Here is a 22,161-nt window from a genome sequence, read left to right on the forward strand (position 1 = left end):
ATAAGTCTACTCTGTCCTCTGTGATCTCTACACTCAGCTGAAAGTTTAAAAACCTGTGAGGCAGGGACGTACTGAAAGATGGATCCTCCAGCTACAGGTGTGTTTACTCTGCAATCACCTGAAGCTCATCTCCATTTAACTAATGATGAGAAGCAGCAGGGAGGCAAACATGTAGTTTGTGTTAAATCCACACCTGTCCTCACTTCTGCTGTATGTATATTTTCCACAGACATCTGAGGGGACTTATTTTTGCCAACAGACAGATAGGCGGTTAAGGGTATTTTTTTTCCAGAGGCAGTATTATAGGTTTAGGATTTTTCCAGGAACACACAAGTCACAGAAGAAGACAAACTGGATCTGCAGGTTCAAGTGAAACACTCAGACATGTCAGCGTGACAGGGTAAACCACAGGCAGGGCTATAGGTATGCAGAAGTGCAAAGTCATGCTGATGAATTCCACACAGCACTGAGAAATTATGTCACTGCAACAAGAAAAAAAATTTGTTTAGACAAATTTATTAATTTTGTAGCCAGAGGCAAAGTCTGGTGAGTCATCGTCCAAAGTAAACTGCAGCCGTGCAGGCGGCTCTGAGAGACCGTGACAGTGAGATTCATCCTCAGACCAGGAGAGAAAAGAATCAGAGAACAGTTTACACCAGTTAGATGGCTCTGGTTTTAAGAATATATTTAGAGATACAGCATCAATTAATTAGTCTATAAAAGGTCAGCTTCCTGAAGCCTGACGTGACATTTGTTGGACTCATGTTCAGTTCAGTTTACTACAAATACAGGACAAATAAAAGCAGGAGAAAAGTTAGAACCAGAAGCTGTTTGTTAATTTTGCTCGACTTCAGCTGATTCATTCAGAGTAACAGTTCACAATAAGACAACAAGAGCTTTGTGATTTTAATTTGTCCTTCATGTCCTCAGGTTCCACAGCAGCTGAGGTAAATCTAGCAGAAACCATCTGGACTGGCTCGTCAGGATGGAGACTGTGTGTGAAGGTCGGTGTTTGCATGTTGGTTTCCTGCGATCACGACGAGGTGGTTTATTCTCAGTGAAGCTGGGACGAGTGAAAATATGTTAGGTGATATTTTGTGCAGTTTATCCTGATGAGCAGTTTGATTACGTTCCAGTAAATCAGCCCTGCCTCTGCTCTGATCAGTACAATGACAGTTCACACACACAGGCTGATGTTTAAGGATTGAGCTCAAATATGTAGAAGATGTTCCAACTAAGACCAATAACAAAGTTCTAATGGAGAGATCCAGAGGCTCGTCTGAAGTGGATGTAGGTCAGGTTCTTTATCAGAGCCTCACCTGTACACACTCATTACACCTGCACACACCTCATTTATTTATTCAAATGATTCAATGAGACCTGGCAGAAATGTAGTCGTACTGAAAAAGTGGCTGCAGTTTCTTCTTCCTCCAGGATATAAAAGATTTATTTATACAGTCTGGAGTAAAACAGCAGGTGTCTGAGGTGTATGAAACTGTCGCAACAAGAAAAGTTTCAACACTTAAAATCAGTTTTTATCTTTAACCTGAAGCGTGAGCCAAGTCTGAAGAGGCGCGGCAGCCAGTTTATCAGAAGGAAAATTCCTCCGATCGGCCAAATGCTGCTGAGAAGGAAACTGTGCCACTGCCACAGATTAGGTCACAGTTAAAAGAAGAGAACTAAAATCAGCAGCAGATTAAAGGAAACCTTTAATCACCTGTCTGTAGATTCTCACACCTGAGCTCCGACACTCAGCAGCAAACGTCTGAGATCAAAACAAGTCAGAGAGAATGAACCACGGCTGCATTGTTTGGTTTTATCAACACTTTCTTCTGAAAACCAACACGTGCACACAATACAAAACCAACTCATTAATAATAATAATAAATACACAAACAGGAGTTCTGCTTTAACAAAGACATGTTAACACACCTGCAGAGATACGGGGCCTCATTTACAAAGCGACAGAAAAATATTCAGACGTTAAAGTCTTTACAGAGCAACGTTAGCATCTGTCAGCTTTTTAATCTATTCATCCTTAAAAAGGGTTGTTTTGGGTGAAAAAGCCAAAAATGTTCCAGAGTGTCAGATACAGGAATCAGCTGATTTCTCTGAGTGTCTTTGTGTTTCTGTCGACGTCACTTGTGGAAACAGCGAGAATCCAGTTCACTCAGGTTTCTGATATTTTATGAACTGAAGAATAAATCTAGAAAATAATCTGCAGATTAATCTGACAGTGAGATTTAACTTAAAGGGTGATTGATTGTTTAACAGCCTGGGCTTTAATTAGTCACTTATAATAACTCATTAACTTCACTGCTTTCACCTGAGCACACAGTAACACTGGAAACTACACCTGTACGCAGAAACGTCTGCAGGTAAAACACGAGCGATCAGACAGGTTTTTATTCCCCCAGGTCAATAAGCCTGTCAAATCAGTCAAAGTCAGTGATAATTAATAATAATTATCTATTGAACTTTATCTTGAGCAGCTCAGAGTTTTAATAATCTTTGATTTCACTCTCTGACTTGGATGACAGCTCTGTCTGCCACAGGCTACAGTCCAATACGTTTAATGATTCCTGTGAATACAGATTGGTTTCCATCGGGTGGGTTCAGCAGGTCATGAGCATAAATAATAACACTGATGACACTGTTTCCAGTGATGGAGCTGGGGGGTAAAACACTATCATGAATGAAGTGGACTGACGGGCAGACTGATAGAAATCACACTCTGGGTGTAAAAAAAAGAAAATGTTCTTTTTCTTAAGATGGAATTTCAGAGTTAGTTTTTCTAAATGAGGCCCCACAGAGCAGAAGAAAGGAGTGCGGAGGGATGTGGAAAACATGTGAGAGAGCAAACACAAAAAACAGGGATAGTCACATTTTTCTCCACATTGAATCAAGAGGATCAAAGTTTAACAGAGTTAGAAAAGAGAGGTGAGGGCTGGGCTCAGTGTGGGCAGGGGGACACTCTGCTCTCTGGGGAGGGAGGAGGAGGGAGGAGGAGGAGGAGGAGGAGGAGGAGGGTTCAGTAGGGTCGGCCCCGTCGCTCCTGTCTGCGGTCACCCCTGGAAATAACAACAAACACACTCCATCAGCAGCCGACCAATCAGCAACCTTCAACAGGTGTGTGTGTGTCTGTTCAGGTATCGACCAAACCTTCACTTATATAACAGAATCATAACGTAGAAATACTCCTCTTAGGTCAAACCCTGCACTCAGTGTTACACAGACACTTCCTGTTTTAAAACTCAACACAATCCTCAGTAGGAAGAAGAACTTCATTTATTCCTCTGATGTGTAGAAACTTGACACTGACATGATGTTTTTTCTGTCTGTCTGAGTGACTCTGACCTGGCGTCCATCTTGCCCGGGCCGTATCCTCCCCGGTCTCCTCCTCGCCCCCCTCTGAAGCCCCCGCGGTCGCCGCCTCGGCCCCTGAAGCCGCCTCGATCAAACCCGCCTCTGCGCTCACCTCCGTAACCCCCTGACAGCAGAACAGGCAAATTATAAACTGCTGAGAAACAGTTAGTGTCGCTTTAACTGAGGTGTGGCATCTGTCCAGGTTCCCTCACTCTAACAGTTTCTTTCCTGTTAAAGGGTTTTCTTGGGACTCCACAGTGTGGTGTTTACTGTAAAGCTCTGCAGATGAATCTGAGCTGCAGTCAGTGGCTTGAACTGCTGCTCTGTTCTTATGGATGACTCACAGAGATCAGGGCACATACTACATGATGTATATGCCCTGAGAAGCTAGTGTCAGATTCAATATCAGGAGGTTTACAATATAAAAACTGGGTTAGTCTCACCTCTGTCCATCGGAGGCATCCCACCAGCATCCTCTGGTTTAGGAGCCTTACACTGGTTACACTCGTTACGCCACGAGAAGTTCAGGTTCCCACAGTTACTGAGAAGAAAAGTGCACAAAGGGCAGTCCTTAATAAATAAATACAACACTTAAGAAGAAGATGATATCCTGTTTCCCAGGAGAGATAAAATCCTGTTTACAGGAAGTTAAAGCAGATTTAGAGGTGAGATTTCTCTGAAATCAGTTTTCCCCTTTCGATTATTTGTAGGATGAAGGAAAATCACAGAATCCTGACTCACGGGTTCGAACACTTCCAGTCTCCAGCTCTCTGCTGCCCCCCTCCTCCACCTCCTCCGCTGCCACCGTTGCCTCCAGGGAAACCTCCACCTCGGCCTCCCCCGAATCCTCCGTGACCCATCGGACCTTCACAGAGGAAAATAAACCCCACCCGGTTCAGATACTGCTAACTGCTGTTAAAAGATCGAGAATGAACTTGAGGCAGGACATCTAAGACTCACCTCCTCGTCCACGACCCCCCCTCATGCCTCCTCGGCCTCCAAAGTCAGCTCTGCGGGTGGCAAAGGACACCTTGATGGGGTTTCCATTGAAGTCCTTACCTGGGGAGAAGAGACAGACATCAGAGGGTCATGAGGAGCTGAGGTAAGAAGTAGTGTTGAGTTTCTAAGGTCGTTTACAGGAGGTCAGTGAGCCGACAGACAAACACTGTACCATCAAACCAGTCGATGGCAGCCTTAGCTGAGGGGGGGTCATCAAAGGAAACTGTGGCCTCCCCCTTCAGCTTCCCCGTCTCTCTGTCTGTGTACAGGTTGATCATGGGCAGGCCTGTTTTCTTGTTGACCTTGAGGACGGACAGAGGGGAGAACAGTCTAAACCCAACAGTAATCAATGACTGACTGGCTGCAAACAGGGAACACTGCAGAGTTACCTTGATGATCCCAATCTGCTTAAAGAAATCAGCCACTGATTCAACAGTGTAGTCGTCTCCCAGGCCTTGTACGAAGATGGTGTTATTATCAGAGTTGTCCTGGTCCTGCACTGTTGGAGGAACACATGAAGAGATGTTTAAAGAACAATAATCAGATCTGTGTGTAGGTCAGGTTCTGAGCTACAAACAAGACAAATCAAACTCCAGACTCAGTTTAACTTGGTTTTAAAGTTGGATTCATTGATTTAAATTGACTCAGATGTGACAGAGGTTTTCAACATGTCTTTTGGACATTTGTCATTCATGGGAGGGGACGACCAAGATAACCACCTCCTCTGGACAAGTACTATCCATGGCAAAGTTCAAATAAGTATGTCCAACAGTTGTCGAGACCAGTGTAGGTACCTAACTGGTAAATGTTCTGCACTTCTTCACTGCTTTTCCAGTCATGTTGGTATTCATCATATTTAAACTCAAAAAGCTGTTTTGTCCGACTGACGTCACATGATTGGCTGAAAAAGTATTTGTTCTTGAAAAACTGAACCAAGACTTACTGAATCCGGGTCCTCCATGTCCATGCCCCGGCTCTCTTGGTCCTTGAAAGGACAAAAAAACAGATATGAGTTGTGGAAAGGAACATTATCTGAACTACACATAAACACCAGTCATACAAACACATCAGGAATTCCTTTCATTCACATCTTGTTTCCACCACGAGTACCAGCATCACGCCTGTGGTCACTCTGCATGTGGAGATATGATCTAAGGTGTTTACCAGGACAGCCAGGAGCACATTTTACCGTCCTGTCTTTCCGTGTCATTATATCATCATGTCTTTCATAATTACCACACCTGACAGCAGCTGTGCACAGAGCACAATCAGCAGCTCATATCGTCTTATATCGTCCCGGAAACACGTGTTCAGAACAGGACTGTCCTCATTATGGAGACACTGCCTTCAAGTTGATTTAAGCCTCAGAAGAACCACGATGCTTCTCACAGCATTTCACCATGTCAGTGGTTTCAGGTTTTTGTTGTTCAAACACTGTGTGCAGAGCCACTCGGGCTCTTGAATTTGATGTTTAAATCAGTCAGTGCATTTGCGTTGATGCGTTCTTGATATACTATAACTCCTTTCCATGGAACCAAGTCCAACACATTGAAACCCCATCTGGTTTTTCAGTTTGTACTGACACAGCGATCCATGACATTCATTCAGTCTTTTGTCTCCTTCAGTTCTCCCACAGCTTAACAGAGGATTCTTGGTAATTGTCCCAAACTCTTGGGAATAAGAACACGGTGTTTTCTCTTTCTGAGAGGATTCAGTACAGTTACCCATTCATAAAACCAAACTCTACTGTTTGAGTTTTCAGAGATGAACAGAAACACCTTCGACAGTCTGGTGGGTTTAGTCCCGTCACCTTTTTGAAGATGGACTGCTGCGTCACTGGCAGCTTCGTTTACCACAGCTTCTGGAACTGGATAAAATCTTCCTTCACTTTGATCAGAAACCAGAGCTATACCCGTCACATCGACACGTTTCAACCAGAGAAACCAGGAGAAACCTTTTTCACAGCAACACAGAACCACTGGTTCTTTACTTTGAAGAATGTCCCTCAGGAACCTGACCACACAGCTCGAGTCTCGACTCAAACATTAGACGACTTGTTTACAAAGACTTTGAACTTTTTCCATGACTGTGCCAGGTCACCAGGACTGAGGAGGTTTCAGTTTAGTTGAACCGCCCCAGTTTTCAAATCTTATTTCCACTTGGGACTGACTGATTGGTTAAAGCAGTTCATGTATAACAGAGAGTTTTCTTATTAATTTGCCTGTACTTTTAAAATGTTAAGAATGTCATTCTGGGTATAGATTACAATGGCACATAAACAGCAGCAAATCACTGCTCTAATGTGTTTTTCCTCTTTGGCAACATGTCTTCATTTCAGTGTTTTGTTGTAGGTTTTTGGGATATTTATGTTATTGATTGAGATCAGGTGAAGTACTGAGAATCTCTCAACACTAGTGCCGTTACATCGTCTCTGCTGTTTATAATTATGATTAAAAACTACACACATATTAAAAAAGTAACTTCCAGTTGAGTGGCGTCAGCGTCCCCATCAAAGATTAGAGATTACACCTTCAGTCACAAACAGTAAATCTATAACATATAATCTTTGAAATGAAGCCAAATGTGTGATTAACCACCTTTGGATTTGGTTTACTGATACAATAGACTGAGTCACATGATAAAACTTGATAACAGTTGCTCTATTGTTCTGAATTGATCATCAGGTTGTTGACAAACCACAAACTTTCCTTTCACACATGAAACACCCAGTACTGTCTCAAGTTACTGGTACCTGGTCACATTCCATAGGTGTGTGATAAAACCAGTTTCACTCATCTTTTAACAGTAGAACTGAAACTTCCCTCTGCAGGTTTTACATCTGCTCTGGTGCTGGGCATTTCAATCCAAGCTTAATAACATAAATATTATTTCATCAGCTGATGTTTGATACACAGGCAGCATCCTGTTTGTGAAGCCTGAATCACAGGGTATTTCCCCAGGTGGTGTTTGTGTGATCCAGGCTGCTGATACTGTTCTTATCTTACGTCTTTTGTTTGTGACGCAGCGCCCCGTCAAACACTTCAGGTTTAATTACTCAAACAAAAAGCTCTGAACACCCATGCATCGAATTCAAACATCAAACTCCAACTCCAAAGATGCAAAGATACAGAAGATCTGCAGTCATTATGTTACCACACATCTCCCTCTGCTGAGTAAGAGCTGCAGTACCTCAGGCCTCTAACCTGCACTGACATGTTTATGTTCTTCCAGCTGGAGTGAACTTTTTCTCTGCATGTGTTTGCACCTCCTACAATAATCAGTTAAAGTCCCTCTTTGTGCTCAGTTTGACCTCTGACCCCTCCCCTCCCTTTAGCTTTGACTCTTCAAACTCAACAGATCTTTTTGCTCACATGTTTTTTTGTTGTTTTTTTGTCACTTACCACCAAACTTATTGAATCCTCCACGATCGCCCATTCTGATGAAGAGGAAGAGAGAAACGACACGTACTGAAGGCTGGTGCTGACAGCGGTTTCTCTCATTGGGTTGTACCTTCACTCTCAGTCTCTTCATTAAACCCACCCCTCTTCGTTTGCCACTTGTCCTTATGAACCCCAACTCAATCTCTGTTCACGGTCTCCTGAGTTTACCCCGAGGACAAGAGGCCACTTTAAAGACCTTGTCTGTATTTGTTCAAAAGCAACTGAAATTTGTCTTTTATACCCAAAATTTCTACCAAGTCTTTCAGTAACTTGTTTGTTCCCATTTTGTTTCATCAAACAACTTGGTTTTGTGTCAATTAACCAACCCAAACATTAACACCTCTGAGCCCTGGATTGGTGTTGGGTGTTTCTTTAGGTCTCAGACAACCTTTACTCTTTACAAAACCCTTGATGCTTTTATCACAACCACCCAAATTATTCCTGTTTTTAATTATTCTTTCCTCCAACTACAGGAAGACAATTAGCTGTCGGACTTCCCCCCATTTTGCATTTTTCCCAAATGATGGCTTAAGAGCAGAAAGCCAGCCTGGAGAGAAGGTAAAAGCCTAGGAGAAGATTCAAAGATTGATTAAAGCAGAGTATGACACAGTAATCTGTCAGGGCTGGTTGGGAGGGAGGTGGTAACAGGTGAGAGAGGCAGGTGATGGCAATGTCCTGTGGTGTGTTAGTGTGTGGGCAGAGTCAAAGCCAAGTTTTATACACATACTGGCAAATTCCTGCAGACAAAAACACTGTTGAAGTGGGAACACACTATATTGGCTTCACAGCGTGTAGAGGTTAGCTGAGTTTTATACAATATTCAATGCACAGAGCAAAAATCTAATATATCATATAGCTGTTATGCTTCTGTCTTTACATTTCAACACTTCAGTTCACCAGGATCTCAGGTCTGATATAAAAACCACAGGTGCTTCTGTTACTCACATGTACATGTTCCTTCATTCTCAGATCTTAAACCAAGAGCTGACCAGAGAACAGTGTTACCTGTTTAACTAAAGGAGACTGAGCTCAGAACACTGTAATGAGGACAGAGATTTAAATATAGTCCACAGTGAGAGTATGAGAGTATGAGAAAACACACAATGAAATGGAAAACTAATTCGTCTAAGAGTTCATCACCAACATTCTGGGGTTACAGAGAGGTACGAGACATACTGTTCAGCCTCTGTAAGAAAAACATTAACTTACCAGATAAACCAGGTTCACTGATTCACTGATGATGTTCTTGTTCTAATCTTTGTCCTGTCCTCTATCATTTACTGGGTTTAACCAAGGCCATAATCTTCACAGATATATTTATGTTTAAAAAGGCACCGCAAATCAATTCTCCACCTGTGTTTGATGCTTCGTTTAACACGTAGATTCAGTTGTTGTTGTCTATGATCTGACTTTGATGCTCTGCTGTAATGATGGAGTGAAAGGTATTTTGTGGTTGAAGCAGGAGAGAGCACCCAGCTCCTCTCTGGACTGTCACACAGCCAGCAGACGTACCATGTGCTGTAACACAGAGCTGCTGCACAGGTGACAGTGAACACATCACCATGAAAAACCACCATCAGATAGTTAAGATAGAGTTTACTGGTACTGTTAAAATCTTTGTGTTTGTAGCAGTTTGTTGTTGTGTGTAAAGAATCACTGAATCACTGAGGGACTCAGTCAGTGCTGGACCCAACACAGTGACTCTGATCCTGGTTCCTTCAGGGATCCAGTCTTACTGATAAGAGTTTATATTTCTATATATATCTTAACCAGACCTGAGCTTAATGAGCAGAGAAAACTCCAAACCGTGTTTCTGATCTGATGTCAGCTCAGCCTGTGTGTTGAGCTCTGACACAGCGTCGTTTCATCTTCCCTCATTAAACAGGGCAGAGTTAGAAATCTAAAGTGGTGTATAATGATCAATCAGATGGTTGTAAACTGACTTGAAGTGATATCGTATCATGATGATATCGTTCTGTCAGGGTGGATCAGTCCTTTACTACCAAAGGTAAAATGAACACCTGCAGTAAGAAACAGGTCTGTGTCACTTTAAACAGTGTTCTGGACACATGGACTGTGTTTCTCTGCTGCTGTTGTGTACATGTGTGCAGCGATCACCATGTTAGCTCAGAGGAGTCACACTGTTAGCATTTATCATCAAAATGTCTGCCACATGGTCTCTGCCTCAGTCTCAGCAGCAGGGTTTCATATTAAAACTAGCTCTGCTTCTTTCTGGTGATGGATCAGAACTGATCTTCTGTGACACCCAGAGTGGCAGCACTGACTGTGTGTGTAGTTGGACTCAGGAAGGTGCTGTCCAACATGTATACCTTCACCTCTGACACATCAGCACACACCTGTATTAGCTTTAGCATGTAGCTACAACCGTGGAGCAGTTCCCCCTGTCTGATTCATGCATCACTGAGCTCTCATGAGTCCAGGAGACATGGGACACGACTGATAACATGGGCACTGCATGGTGTTTAAACACTTACCCCATGCCTCCTCTTCCTCTTGGTCCACCCCGCCCACCTCGGTCAAAACCGCGATCGTATCCACCGCCGCCGCCACCGCCACGACCTCCAAATCCACCCCCGCGGCCCCTGCCACCGCGGCCGTCCTGACCTCCGTAACCCCCGTCAGGACCGCCGTACCCTCCGCCTCCTCCTCCGCTCATCGGTGGGCTGTCATCTCCGTATCCTGAGAGACGGATGAGACCAGAGCAGAGTTTTCTATTTTAGAGGCTGACACACTTTCTGAACGTCGCCACGGTTTTTACAAAGATTCTCCTGAGCTGTGATCTCTCGTGCTCGTCCCTGCAGGTCCTGATGAGACCACGTTAAAGTAAACCTCTCCTCACCTCCGCCCTGGCTGTACTGGCTCTGCTGACTGTAGCTCTGTGGAGGAGGGGAGCTGTAGCTCGGGGGCTGGTTGTAGTGACCTCCTCCGTGTTGGGATGGTTGCTGGTGGCTCCCGCTGCCGCCGTATCCACCAGACTGACCTCCACTGCTCCCATAACCTCCTCCGCTCTGCCCACCGCTCGGCGGCTGGTTATAACCGGGGGCCTGCGGGTTTCCTTCATAGCTGCTGAAGGTGAGGAGAGGATGGTGTAAAGAGCTGGACAGCTGCTGAGACACAAACTGCTGCTGAATTAAAAGCAGAGAAGAAGAAGCTGGTGGTGTCTCACCCTGCAGAGGATGAAGGTGGAGGCTGCTGCTGGCTGTAACCAGAGAAGGATGACTGCTGGTTGTAGCTCATGTTGGAGGGCTGGTTGCTGCTGCTGTAGCCTCCAGAGCCGTAGGACTGACTGGGATGATTATAACCTCCACCACCACCCTGGTTAGGAGGTGGAGAGCCGTATCCTCCTGAGGGAACGGACACAGGATACACAATTAAATGAAGCGGCTTCAGAGTGTGTGAGTGTGTGTCTGTGGACGGTGAGTGTGTCTACCTGACTGGGGTTGGCTGTAGCTGCTGTATCCTCCCTGGTTGTAGGAGCCAGAGCTGCTGTCCGAGCCCTGGTTGTAGCCTCCGTAGCTCTGCTGGCTGTAACTCTGCCCAGAGGACTGACCGTAGCCCTGGTTAGCACCACCGCCTCCACCACCTCCTCCACCTCCTCCACCATAGGAGCCGTAGCTGAGGGAGACACACACCAAAGATAAAGAGTGTTTAAAGCCTCTGCTCTGTTTTTACAGTTTGTTATTCGGTAAAGAATCAGACAGACATTACTCACCCCTGGGCCGACGTTTGGGAATAATCTATGGAATAAACCAAACAGAGCGTCAGGACTTTTGATTTTACTGCACTTTTTAAAAGTGTTCATCAAACAGGACTGATGCATTTAACTGACCTGAAAACTTCACGTCCAGTAATATGATTATGTGAGCAGTCAATACAAAAGCTGCTCTGTAAAGTCATGTATTTGACATTTTTTAACTTATTTGCTCATCGTTGTTAAAAGGGAACCAGATGCGACAACATGTCATTTAATTGAACAGGTTGTTCTCTGTTCGGTTTAGTTTTCTGTTTGAAACGTATTTTAAATGTCTTTACTTCTACTGCTCCAGTCATGTCAGCAGGTGTGAGCTGCAGGTGTGAGCTGCAGGTGTGAGCTGTGTTACAGCTGATGGGTTCTGCCACTCAGAGCAGGAGTGGAGGAGGAGTCACATACAGGACTGAGCTCAGGTGTGAACCCTCTCACCTGCCTGCACCCTGAGCTCTGCCCTCACAGCAGATGTCAGTTCAAATGTGAGTTTCTTTGTGCTTGAAACCTCCTTTGACTGAGGCGCCAGTCATTGTGCATCAGGTTTAATGTTAGCACTTCATTAGCACACTGACACACAGGGCTGAGTACACCACAGTCAGCCTGGAGTGGATTTCTCCTGTTTCACTGTGCTCAGTGTTATCACAGTAATATCACACTGAGAGAAACTAAAACACACTCTGCTGTGTTGTGCTGTAAACTGATTTTCATACTGTACTGACGTGGGTAAAAAGCATTAGATGGTTTGTTTGTGATGTGGTTTCTATCAAACAGGCCAGAAACCGCCGGGATGACCAGTATCACTGTGTAATCTGAAATGTAAATCAGATCTCAGGTCAGATTAAATCCGCTTCCTGCGGCCGCATTTAACCGCTCAGTACAACGTTGTTTTCCTGAAAGACAAAGACCGGTGAACCGGACCCCCAGGCTGAGCACAGAGAGGCGGGGCCGCCATCACGAACTGGGTCAGTAGCACACGCTAACCCGTCAAGCTAACCGTTAAATAACCCGGAGCATTCTCGGTTTATAACGACACTAACTGCCGGTGTTAGCCATCCGGTGAGGTTTCCTAGCAGCGGGACAGATATATGTGGAAAATACAAAGACCCAACAGATATTATTAGCAGCTAGCTTAAACTGACGGCTAACTACCGTCCTGTACCCAGCTAGTCCCCGGTCCCGGTTCCTCCTGGTGAAGATATTCACTAGTTTTAGCTAAACAGTCCCTGTCCTCCAAACACCAGACAGACCTTAGCGGCGTTTCTTACCGTTAGACGCCATTTTCGACGGTCCGGTGAGCAGCCGTTAACGGTGATCAGGTTATGTGGAACGGTGTGTCGTTAACAGACCGACTGAACCGAGGAGGATGAAGATGAACGAACACCGGCGTCTTGTCCGCGGCTCTCCGCTGCAGTTCCTGCTCAGGCCGCAGGGGGCGCCATCGGGTATGACTCTGAATAAATAGCTGGAAATAAAAAAGAAAAATTAAGTGTAAATTAAAGCAACGTTTCAAAAATAATTAGCATCTTCTATATACTATTTTTTTACTATTACAGTTTGCTAATAGAGTTGCAGTTTGCTGTACATTTCATAATAACATTTAAAATGATTATAATAATTTATAATCATTTTTAATTAATAGTTTATAGTGATAGTTAATTTATAGAGTGAGGTAGAAAGCAATAAACAATGAGGTTTACCTACACTTAAAACGAATTCATTACTTTTATAAAACTATGCATGTATGTGTGATATCTGGGTTATATACCCTGTTTCCACTTTATTACGTGCTACAATAATGTGGTCCAATACAACAGTCTTCTATAAACACTTTATAATAATGATAATATTTGAAAAAGTTTATTTCTACAGCACTTAAAACATTACACTGTGCTTTACCAGGACAAAATGAATAAACAAAACATAAAACATACGTTACACATAAACCAACCTGTATAGACGTAAATACACATGAAGACACATTTACTGTAATTAAATAAAGCTGTTAAAAACGACAGTAATGAACACATCATCAGAGGGAGTGCTTTCAGTAACTGTGTTTTCAGAGGTGATTTAAAACCTGGTGTGTAAATGGAAGTTTGTAGTTTGTCCAACACACTTAGACTCATTTCTCCTGTTCATGTTTGAAATGACAGGGCAGAGATTCACCTGCAGTTTTCTTGTTTTCTCATCACCATGACAGCAAAGTTTCCACAGAAGCAGCCTGAACTTATCTCAGGTAGGTAACAACAGAACACATGATGAAGAGGACTGAACTCATTTCTTTGTTTCCATGTGAGGATTTATTTTTTTCCCTGATTTCTGGGATTTATTCTGAGCTCTGTGTTGATTATAAACCACAGTCACTGTATTTCCTCCTGTGATTCGTTGTGTTACATGAGGAGAGGATGTTTAAATCACTGTTTCCCAGCAGTGATTTAATCAAACCAGGAACATTTTAACTGCAGTCTCCACAGAGCTGTGACTGATGCTAGTTTCTGGTTTTCCTTCTGCAGTGAGGACGAGACGACATGTACAGTCTGATGAACGGTGACCAGAGTTTGACCCTCTGTGGTCGGCGTCGTCACAGTAAAACAAAGACCTACAGACCGAGACATCTGCATCAGAGCACCTTAACCCTGGGCGACACAGCACCCTGCTACACCACTACCCACACCCAGGTCAGTCCACATCACATCTATACATCAGTGAACCGCCGTATGGCTCAGTGTGCCTCAGTCACGTCTCCCGTCTGTCCTCTCTGTCAGAGTTATTCTGGCCTGTCGGCTGACGGACGTCCTCTCATCTTCCACCTGAGAGACCCCGGTTTCCCCTCACAGCATCACAACTGTCTGGATCTGAGCAACGTCACAGCCCTGCAGTGTCCACAGCTGTCACACACTAAAGACGTCCACAGGCCACAGCACATTACTCCAGTAAACTGCCGACACAATCACTAATCTAAAATATCTGCACCGTTAGTTTCTGGTGTTTCCTGGAATCTTAAATAAACTGCCCTGTCTTCCTCCAGAGAACTGACCCCACGGCTGAAAACTGGGCTCGATATCGCAGCGGTCAGGCGGTCAGAGAGATCACCAACCCACAGGATCCGTCTGAGTACTGGACCACCTACAGACTGGAGCACACCCCCCCGGTAACTGACGGCTCGACACAGCTGGCCGGAGGCAGACCGACACAGTGGCACCAACACAACATACTGACAGGTAGAGACTGAGTGACGCCATAACCAGAACGGTTTGATATGTTGATCATTTATCAGTTGGAGGGATTTTGTATAGCAGCTAATTTAAATGGAGTGTTGCAGTTCATGACTCTGACCACCAGAGGGCAGCAAACACTGATTATTCTCTGACACACCACAACACTGATACAGCAGATATTTAATATTTAAATCATTAAAATGTAATAAATGATAAAACAGGCTGAAGGCTTTATTCAGAGGTCTTGATAAGGAAATATATATATGTAATATTTTAGCCTCAAATGTTTTCACTCATCCAAATTCACATGGTATTGATTTATTTATTTGTTTTTGCAAAGGATGTTTACTGTGATATATCAGGTTATTACAGGTAAATCAATGAGCAGGTTCTGATTTATAGAAATATTCTATTTATTTATGAGTTTGTGATGAAGCACCTTGAGCTTTAATGTGTTTTAATTTGCTGGTTTGTCCATAAACACACACTCCAGTCTGCTCATTTCATCGTATAAAGTTGTGTTTGTGTGTTGTAACAGATTGGACCTGTGTGTGTGGTGTGGTGTGTGTGTGGTGGTGTGGTGGTGTGGTGTGTGTGTGGTGTGTGTGTGTGCAGGTGAACAGAAACAGACAGCTGGTCCAGAGAAGCCCAGCAGACAGATCAGAGACGAGCCGCTGTGGGCAGCGAGGCGCTGGGAGACAGACTGCTCTGCACTCAGACTCTACTGACATTACAACTTACTGACAGGAAGCAGCCCTCCATTAAAACCTGCCTCCTCCAGGACTCTCCTCTGGTTTGTTGAAGCTTTTAAAGTTGATGGTTGTAGTGAATGTGGAGGAGCAGGACAGCAGCTCACTCATGATATTCCCTGATCATCTCATTTCTCACATCATACAACTCTGTGGTTTTCCATACAGCAGGGTGTGTGAGGAATGAAGCGGAGTACAATGAATCCTCAGTGAGACGTGTCTCCTCTGAGATGTTTAAAAACAGAACAGGCCTGGAGGGAAACACTTCATCTGTTTATTGAAGTAACAGCACATAACTCTGTTTGCAGAGTGAAATGTCCTCACTCCACAGTCACGGAGTCTTAGTCTTATATAAAACATCTATCCACTGGTTTTAAATGTAGACGTACGACAGTCCTTCCACCATCAGCTCCATCTTTCATTTCAGCACCTCAGCTTGTGAAGAGAATAAACACAGGCCAGTAGAAATTCATTTAAATCAAACTTTATTCATTGTCATAAAGATTTCCAATAAAGACAAATAATGAAATGAGTTGAAAGACAGTGATGAGACCAGGAGGAGACGGAGGAGGAAAGAACACATAAATAACAGAGAGAGAAAAGGATGACTAACAGGAACAGAGTGAGGGATAGGCCTATTTACACAAACACCCCACAACAGTTACACACTGCAGGGTTATATAAGAGCTAATAGACCACAGAGTCCAGCTAGCAGCGGTTCAGCAGTAGGCTTGTATCTACAAACAGTTTCACTCCTGATGAGCTCTGCCTTTAATCCAGTTCTGTTTTCAGCACTATGTTTAAACACAACCAAAGCAGAGTAAGCAAAAAATCTACTTTGATGAGCTGCTGTCATGTGACAAGAAGGAATCAGAGGCTGAGAATGAGGCAGTAATGCTACAAACTGCTCAGTAGTCACTGTGTCTAAGAGGGAATGGCTTCAAAGCATTACTGACATCAAACGCAGCACACAAACCAAGAAACAGAGGGGCGATCTGAGCTCTGTGTATGTGACTGTGCACGTGCTGTGTGTGTGTGTGTGTGTGTGTGTGTGTGTGAGTGAGGACTTGTGATGATATCAGAACCTTCATGTGGAGGCTGCATGCATTTGTAAATTCAAAAAGGGAAGAATGAAGTGTGTGATGTGGATGAAATGTCGAGTTGTGAGGGAGAAATGAAACTTATCCAATGTGAAAAAAAAAACCATCATCATCAGTGTCTTGCTCTGTGTGAGACTGAGGAAGCAGGAGGCTCTTCACTCTTTCACCTTTCACTTAAAAACAACTTCCTTCCACCTTCCATTTTATATGTCGTGGTTCATCTTTCAGGGATTCCCCTCTTCGTCCACACGTTCCTCTACTCGTTCTTCTTCTCCTTCTGTTTGAGCAGTTTGTTGATCTCCCTCTTGGCCATGCCGGCGTACTTGGTGATGATGCCGTGCTGGTTCAGGCCGGGCAGCAGCAGCAGGAAGCTCACTGAGGGAGACACAAACAAACATGAGGTCAAATATGAAGGTGTTAGACTTAGAGGAACCACAGGGTTTGAATTCTGTACTTTAACTGTGTCTTTCACCAACATCACAGCCTGCAGAGGGACCTGAACTTTCTGCCTTTAAAACAAACTTGTGAGATCTTGTGTTTGACACAGGAAGCTGAACATGATAAGCTTGGTGTTAAAGTGGTGGCTGCTGCTAGGCAACTGATGAATGATGGACGCTGCATCATAATCAGATTAAAATAAAGAATAGTGAGTCATACACTCTGAAGTCATCTCTGCTGCATCGTCTTCCCCTCAGATGAATACCTGACATGTCTCAGCTTACATAACTGATGACTGGCTCCCTCACAGCCGACAGACCGGCTGATACACCAGCCCTCACTCTCCCCGAGGCGCTGCTGTGCAGCTGGAACTCTGTGACTGTTTGTCCTCTGTTCATTTTAAAACTCAGTCGAGCTGATGAGGAATTCAGTTTCACTGCTATTCAAGCATACTTCCTTCCTACATGCTGCAGAGCTGCTGTTAATAACAGATGTTACTGCTGCTCCTGTAACAGTCTGCTGTCAGGGACCCACGTATTGATCCACATTATTACTCTACTTCTGACTCACAGTACCAGGAAGCCTGGTGATGATGGGCAGAGCTCATGTGACTACAGACATCACTTCCTGTTTCTGTCAGGTCACGTGTGCGGCTCACCCCGGCAGCCACAGTTCAACAACGACGTCAGTGGTTTTAACAATGGTGACGAGGAAACTGGAGTCCTTCATCGGTGCAGGAGGAGGATGAAGATAAAAGGCTTCGGTTACTTGAGGATGTCATACACTCACCTATCAGGTAGGTGAGGAACAGGTTGTGCACCTGCTGTCCGATCCAGGCCACTGTGAGCAGGCTGCTGATCACTGAGGCAAAGTACTGTGGAGAGGAGGGAGGTCACGTTACAGTCAACACACTAACAGCAGGCAGAGCATCAATGACATGCTGTTATACTACAGGAACCAACACAGCAGTCACTGACTGAGAATGTGATTTAAAGGAGAGTCAGACAGTGTTAAGACATGCTGGGTGGTTAACACAGCCTGTAACCCAGTTTGAAGTCTGCTAAGTGGAGCAGTAAAGCCAAATCAGCTGAGGGTATTTTTATCTGGAGCACAGAGAAAGCTCACCATTGTAACGAGCACATGAGGGTCCATCTACTGCAGCTCTGCAGCCAGTGCTTCAGAGCACACAGCTCTCAGGTTAACGTCTACAGCAGCTAATGGTCAGATAATGCAGTTTGTCTGTGTGTTAGAGCTCAGATTGGATGTGACATTTTAAACGTACCATTTTGGGTTTCTCCTCCTTCAGGGCGCAGAGACGTTTCCACCAGCCCACCATGCGACGCTGGGTCTTCACCAGGTTACCGCAGATCTCATGGAAACGCTGCTGCTGCTCGGTGGTCCTGCACACGAGCAGAGGACCAGGGTGAGATTACAAAGACTAAACTCACTGAGATCTGGACTGAACAGCTCTTCTACACCAGAGGGAAAAAACAAAAAACATGTGACATGCTGCAGATATTTGCAGGAACTTCACAGTTCCCTGACTGCACAGATGGAGCTGTTGCATTCATTTATTTCCTAATGTGCCCAAAGAAAAGAAATCCCCAGATTTCATCAGATAGTTCACAGAGTGTAACCTCTGTTAGAGCGGAGATCATCAGACAGACAAAAGGAACCGCCTACTATTTTGATAATTAATGTAATTTAAGTCATCACCAAAATATTATTAAGTTGTGTGGTTAGGATTCATCCTCTGACAATAAAACCCCACAGATCTGTAAAGAAGCAGAGATGACCACCTTGACTAGAGGAAGGAGGAGGGGGGGGGCTTCATTTTCTGCTTAGCCATCGTTCCCTATTTCAGTCCTTGTTGTAAAGAAGCCAAACAACAACCGTGACCAGACTCTGAAGGCTCCGATACAGACACTTCATGTATGTGTCCGACTCTGCAGGAGTCTCAGAGTGAACTGCAGCCTGAGCTTCATGCTCTCATCTCAAAGAATCCTGATCAGACTCCACAGATCAGGGGCTGCATTAAAAACTGTAGCACACAAAACACTTGGCTCTTTATCTCAATAACAGTCAGTGCTGCTTCTTGCTGAACACACCCAGAATGCCTGCTGCTGCCTGAGGAATGTGCAGCAGAGCTAAAGAGTGCAGGCCGTGCTCTGCTGAGGCAGGGTTATATACTGAGGCTGAAGGCGTCTGCTGGGCAACAGGCGTCCCAACACACTGTGCCAGCTGCAGGCTGTTACTCTATCCTGTCCTGGGTGTCTGGTTCTCAGCATCAAACACACACAGCTGAGTCAAGGGGCTGCTGTTAGCACTGTGTAATGTCAAAGCTCCATGAAGTGGTTGGACACCTATAGGGCCGGTTTCAGGTGACAGTGTTCAGGCTGTTATATTAAGTATGGCAAAGAGAAGTCAGACAGAACTCCCCTAACCTCCAAAGTGACATTGAAATGGCCCTTTGGCTTTTAAACAAGTCTTTAACGGATCATTTAGTTCCTGTTTAATACCACTACCACCAGCTTTGAACTCTGCTACAACAAGAAAGCAAAAGAACAAAGTCCTGGTTCAGGCCTCAGCTTCATTTACAGCATCTGAAGTCAACACTTTGTTCTCTATAGTTTGTTCTTGTTGGTTTTCAGTCTGGTTTCCAATCAAAGACTGTGAATCTTCAGGTATACATGTCTTTAACTCTGAGTGTTACTCTGTTATTTCCTGGCCGAGCAAAACCTGCTGAAATCCTGCAAACTCAGATTTCCAAACACCTCCTAAGATCTGATTGGACTGCAGCTGCTGGACTCCAGACAAATAGGTCATTTCAACTGACCTGCATCTTGCACAAGCAGGGTTTGTTATTTTACATCTCAGAGCTCAAATTTTCCACTTTTAAAATCAGAACAATGACGACCCAGTGAGAGGTATATTAAACAGGCAGCAATGTCAGATTCATTGGCTACTAGAAGCAGAGGCATATTCTTAAAGACAGGAAGTGAGCCTGTAATGGAAACCCCCATTTATTTTTTCCCACTAATGACTTTGATCCTCCTGTTCTCACCATTTATTGGAGCCAAAGACTCTGGGTGCGAGGGTGGGCACCAGGTAGTCAGCCAGGCAGAGCAACATGACGGTGCAGGAGAGCCCAGTCAGCACTGATGGGTCCAGGTAGTAAATCAGCCTGAGGAGGAAGACGAAGCAGTTAGTCATGGTTAGAAACCTGTTCCTGCAGCTGCTGAAACGGAAGTGAGAGCAGTTTGTATTAAACAGGCTTAAATTAAAGAGCAGGTCTGTCATTCACTTCCATTTTATTACAGTGGTCTTTAGATGCTGCTGAGAGAGCCCTGCACATCCACACTGAAAACCATCCAGGAGGAGCGGAGCAGAGATTAACAGGCAGGGTGTGTACATTTAGGATCTAAAAAAGGAATGCACTGTGTCGGCACAAAGGCTTTCAGTACCTCCACAGAAAACACTGCTCTACTTTGGATTCTTCACCTAAAATGTTATTGAAGAATTACTCTGACTAAAGAATGTTGCAACCTGAGCTCATTTATTAAAATCTAGTCTGGTATAATCTACACTGTTTCCTTCTTCAGGCAACTCTATCCAGCTGAGAATTACAGTTTAAACCAGTGTGGAGAGGCTCAGTTCGTCTGGATACTTCCTGTCTTGTTTCATTGCTGATAGTGAGGAAATGTGTGCTATGCCAACTATGCGCCTAGCTGTGTGTAACCCTGTGACACAGCACACAGCACAATGAACTCACAGGAAGAGCACGGTGGTAGCGCCCATCAGGGCTCCAGGGAACCAGGGCTTCTCCCAGCGCAGGACACGATCCCCAGCCAGAATCACCTCACCCCAGCCCTGCAGCTGCTCCTCCAGCTGGGCCGTTTCCTGAGCCTGAACACAGAGTTCAACACACTTTACACACCAAACTAAAACCACTATACTCATCTGCCTGTTCTTAAAACTTAGAGACAAAATTTATTTTTTTTCCAACAACAGGGATCTCTTCAAAAGGTCAAGGACAGGAGTTTGTCCTGAGGTATGCAACATTAAATTATTCAACTTTATCCTTTAACTGTATACCACAAACACCTTCAAACATTTAGAAGTTAATATTGAAAACATGTATGTGTAAAAGCACACATTTAAAGACGTCTTTGATGGTAAAAACACCGTATTTACAGTCTCTCGGTTTAACTCGACCTTAAAAGTAGCTTTATTCTACCAGACTTCGACCTGGGAGTCATTATTTCGATGATGGGTGTTCAGGGAAACTAACTGGTTTTGCCTGTAATAAAGTAATGGGTTAGAAATGTAGAAAATCCCTGTTTATTGAAGTCTAAAATCATGTTCTTGTGTGTGTGGCTTTTAACCATTAGCAGGGAGGCGGTGACGGCTTTTTCCACCGTTAACATGACTGTGCAGTAAATATCCTCATCCAGCAAACACCAGAGGATCAGGGTCCTCCACACATGTCGTCAGGTTTTTTGAGATTAGATACAGCAGCTGAAGCTGTTCTCGTTATCGCCCGTTAGCGAGGTTATAAAGGGAAACGTCTCTGCTGAAGCTAACGGGGTAAAGCGTATTACACCAGCTAGCTAACAGGCTAGCTGCTGTTTGCTGCGGTCACCGTCAAAACCGCAGCGGCGGCACTTGGACGGATGTTCTGATAAGCGGTCAAATAATGACGCCTGATATCTGGTTAGGCTGCTCGCTACGTGGAGGTGCAATGTTCACTTTAACTGAATCTATAACCGATGCCATCATCGGCTGTTTGAACGCCACCAGATTAGCAAGAGCAGTTTATGCTAACAACGCGGTTATAAACACACCCACAAGCCACGAAAGCCTTTAAATTCACTACAAACGAAAATCTGGTTTATACTCACAAGCATGTTTGCACTTTTGTTGTCGCCTTCAGCCATCGTTACTAAATCACCGTCAATTAGATTTTTTTAATTTTATTTCTGTGTATTTAGCAGAGAAACGACCCGCAGAGCAGCAGCGGAACACACACTTCCTCCACTGGCCTCAGCGTCACTAACGGTCGAGCTCTGGCAGGATGTTTTTATC

At 44.4% G+C, this 22,161-nt stretch overlaps 3 protein-coding genes across 8 annotated transcripts; 1 reads left to right on the plus strand and 2 right to left on the minus strand.

Annotated features, from left to right (window-relative positions):
- Positions 1–928: 928 nt before the first annotated feature.
- fus (FUS RNA binding protein) lies at positions 929–12,979 on the minus strand. 3 transcript variants are annotated; one of them, XM_018668588.2, is made up of 15 exons: positions 12,837–12,979; positions 11,539–11,563; positions 11,257–11,441; positions 10,993–11,170; positions 10,666–10,889; positions 10,301–10,505; positions 7,767–7,801; positions 5,309–5,350; positions 4,755–4,864; positions 4,538–4,667; positions 4,327–4,425; positions 4,108–4,231; positions 3,810–3,907; positions 3,358–3,490; positions 1,693–3,071 (listed from the first exon to the last, which is right to left on the minus strand). In XM_018668588.2, the coding sequence occupies exons 1-15, from the start codon at positions 12,847–12,849 to the stop codon at positions 3,032–3,034; spliced, it is 1,641 nt and encodes a 546-aa protein (XP_018524104.1). In that variant the 5' UTR covers positions 12,850–12,979; the 3' UTR covers positions 1,693–3,031. The 3 variants fall into 3 exon arrangements, with proteins under 3 accessions (XP_050929748.1, XP_018524104.1, XP_018524096.1); XM_018668580.2 differs by having other exon boundaries at positions 10,666–10,892; XM_051073791.1 differs by lacking the exons at positions 1,693–3,071; positions 3,358–3,490 and adding an exon at positions 929–1,063 and having other exon boundaries at positions 10,666–10,892.
- Positions 11,725–16,140, plus strand: LOC108878183 (uncharacterized). 4 transcript variants are annotated; one of them, XM_018668600.2, is made up of 6 exons: positions 11,725–12,053; positions 13,772–13,807; positions 14,085–14,249; positions 14,337–14,504; positions 14,600–14,792; positions 15,405–16,140. In XM_018668600.2, the coding sequence occupies exons 3-6, from the start codon at positions 14,100–14,102 to the stop codon at positions 15,515–15,517; spliced, it is 624 nt and encodes a 207-aa protein (XP_018524116.1). In that variant the 5' UTR covers positions 11,725–12,053; positions 13,772–13,807; positions 14,085–14,099; the 3' UTR covers positions 15,518–16,140. The 4 variants fall into 4 exon arrangements, with proteins under 4 accessions (XP_018524116.1, XP_018524139.1, XP_018524150.1 ...); XM_018668623.2 differs by lacking the exon at positions 11,725–12,053 and adding an exon at positions 12,923–13,013; XM_018668634.2 differs by lacking the exon at positions 11,725–12,053 and adding an exon at positions 12,925–13,013 and having other exon boundaries at positions 13,725–13,863.
- arl6ip1 (ADP-ribosylation factor-like 6 interacting protein 1) lies at positions 16,007–22,145 on the minus strand. Its single transcript, XM_018668646.2, has 6 exons — positions 21,978–22,145; positions 20,849–20,982; positions 20,141–20,260; positions 18,359–18,476; positions 17,866–17,950; positions 16,007–17,013 (listed from the first exon to the last, which is right to left on the minus strand). The coding sequence occupies exons 1-6, from the start codon at positions 22,011–22,013 to the stop codon at positions 16,895–16,897; spliced, it is 612 nt and encodes a 203-aa protein (XP_018524162.1). The 5' UTR covers positions 22,014–22,145; the 3' UTR covers positions 16,007–16,894.
- Between the last annotated feature and the right edge of the window lie 16 nt (positions 22,146–22,161).

This window comes from Lates calcarifer, linkage group LG11, assembly GCF_001640805.2.
Source record: "Lates calcarifer isolate ASB-BC8 linkage group LG11, TLL_Latcal_v3, whole genome shotgun sequence".
Taxonomy (NCBI): Eukaryota; Metazoa; Chordata; class Actinopteri; family Centropomidae; genus Lates; species Lates calcarifer.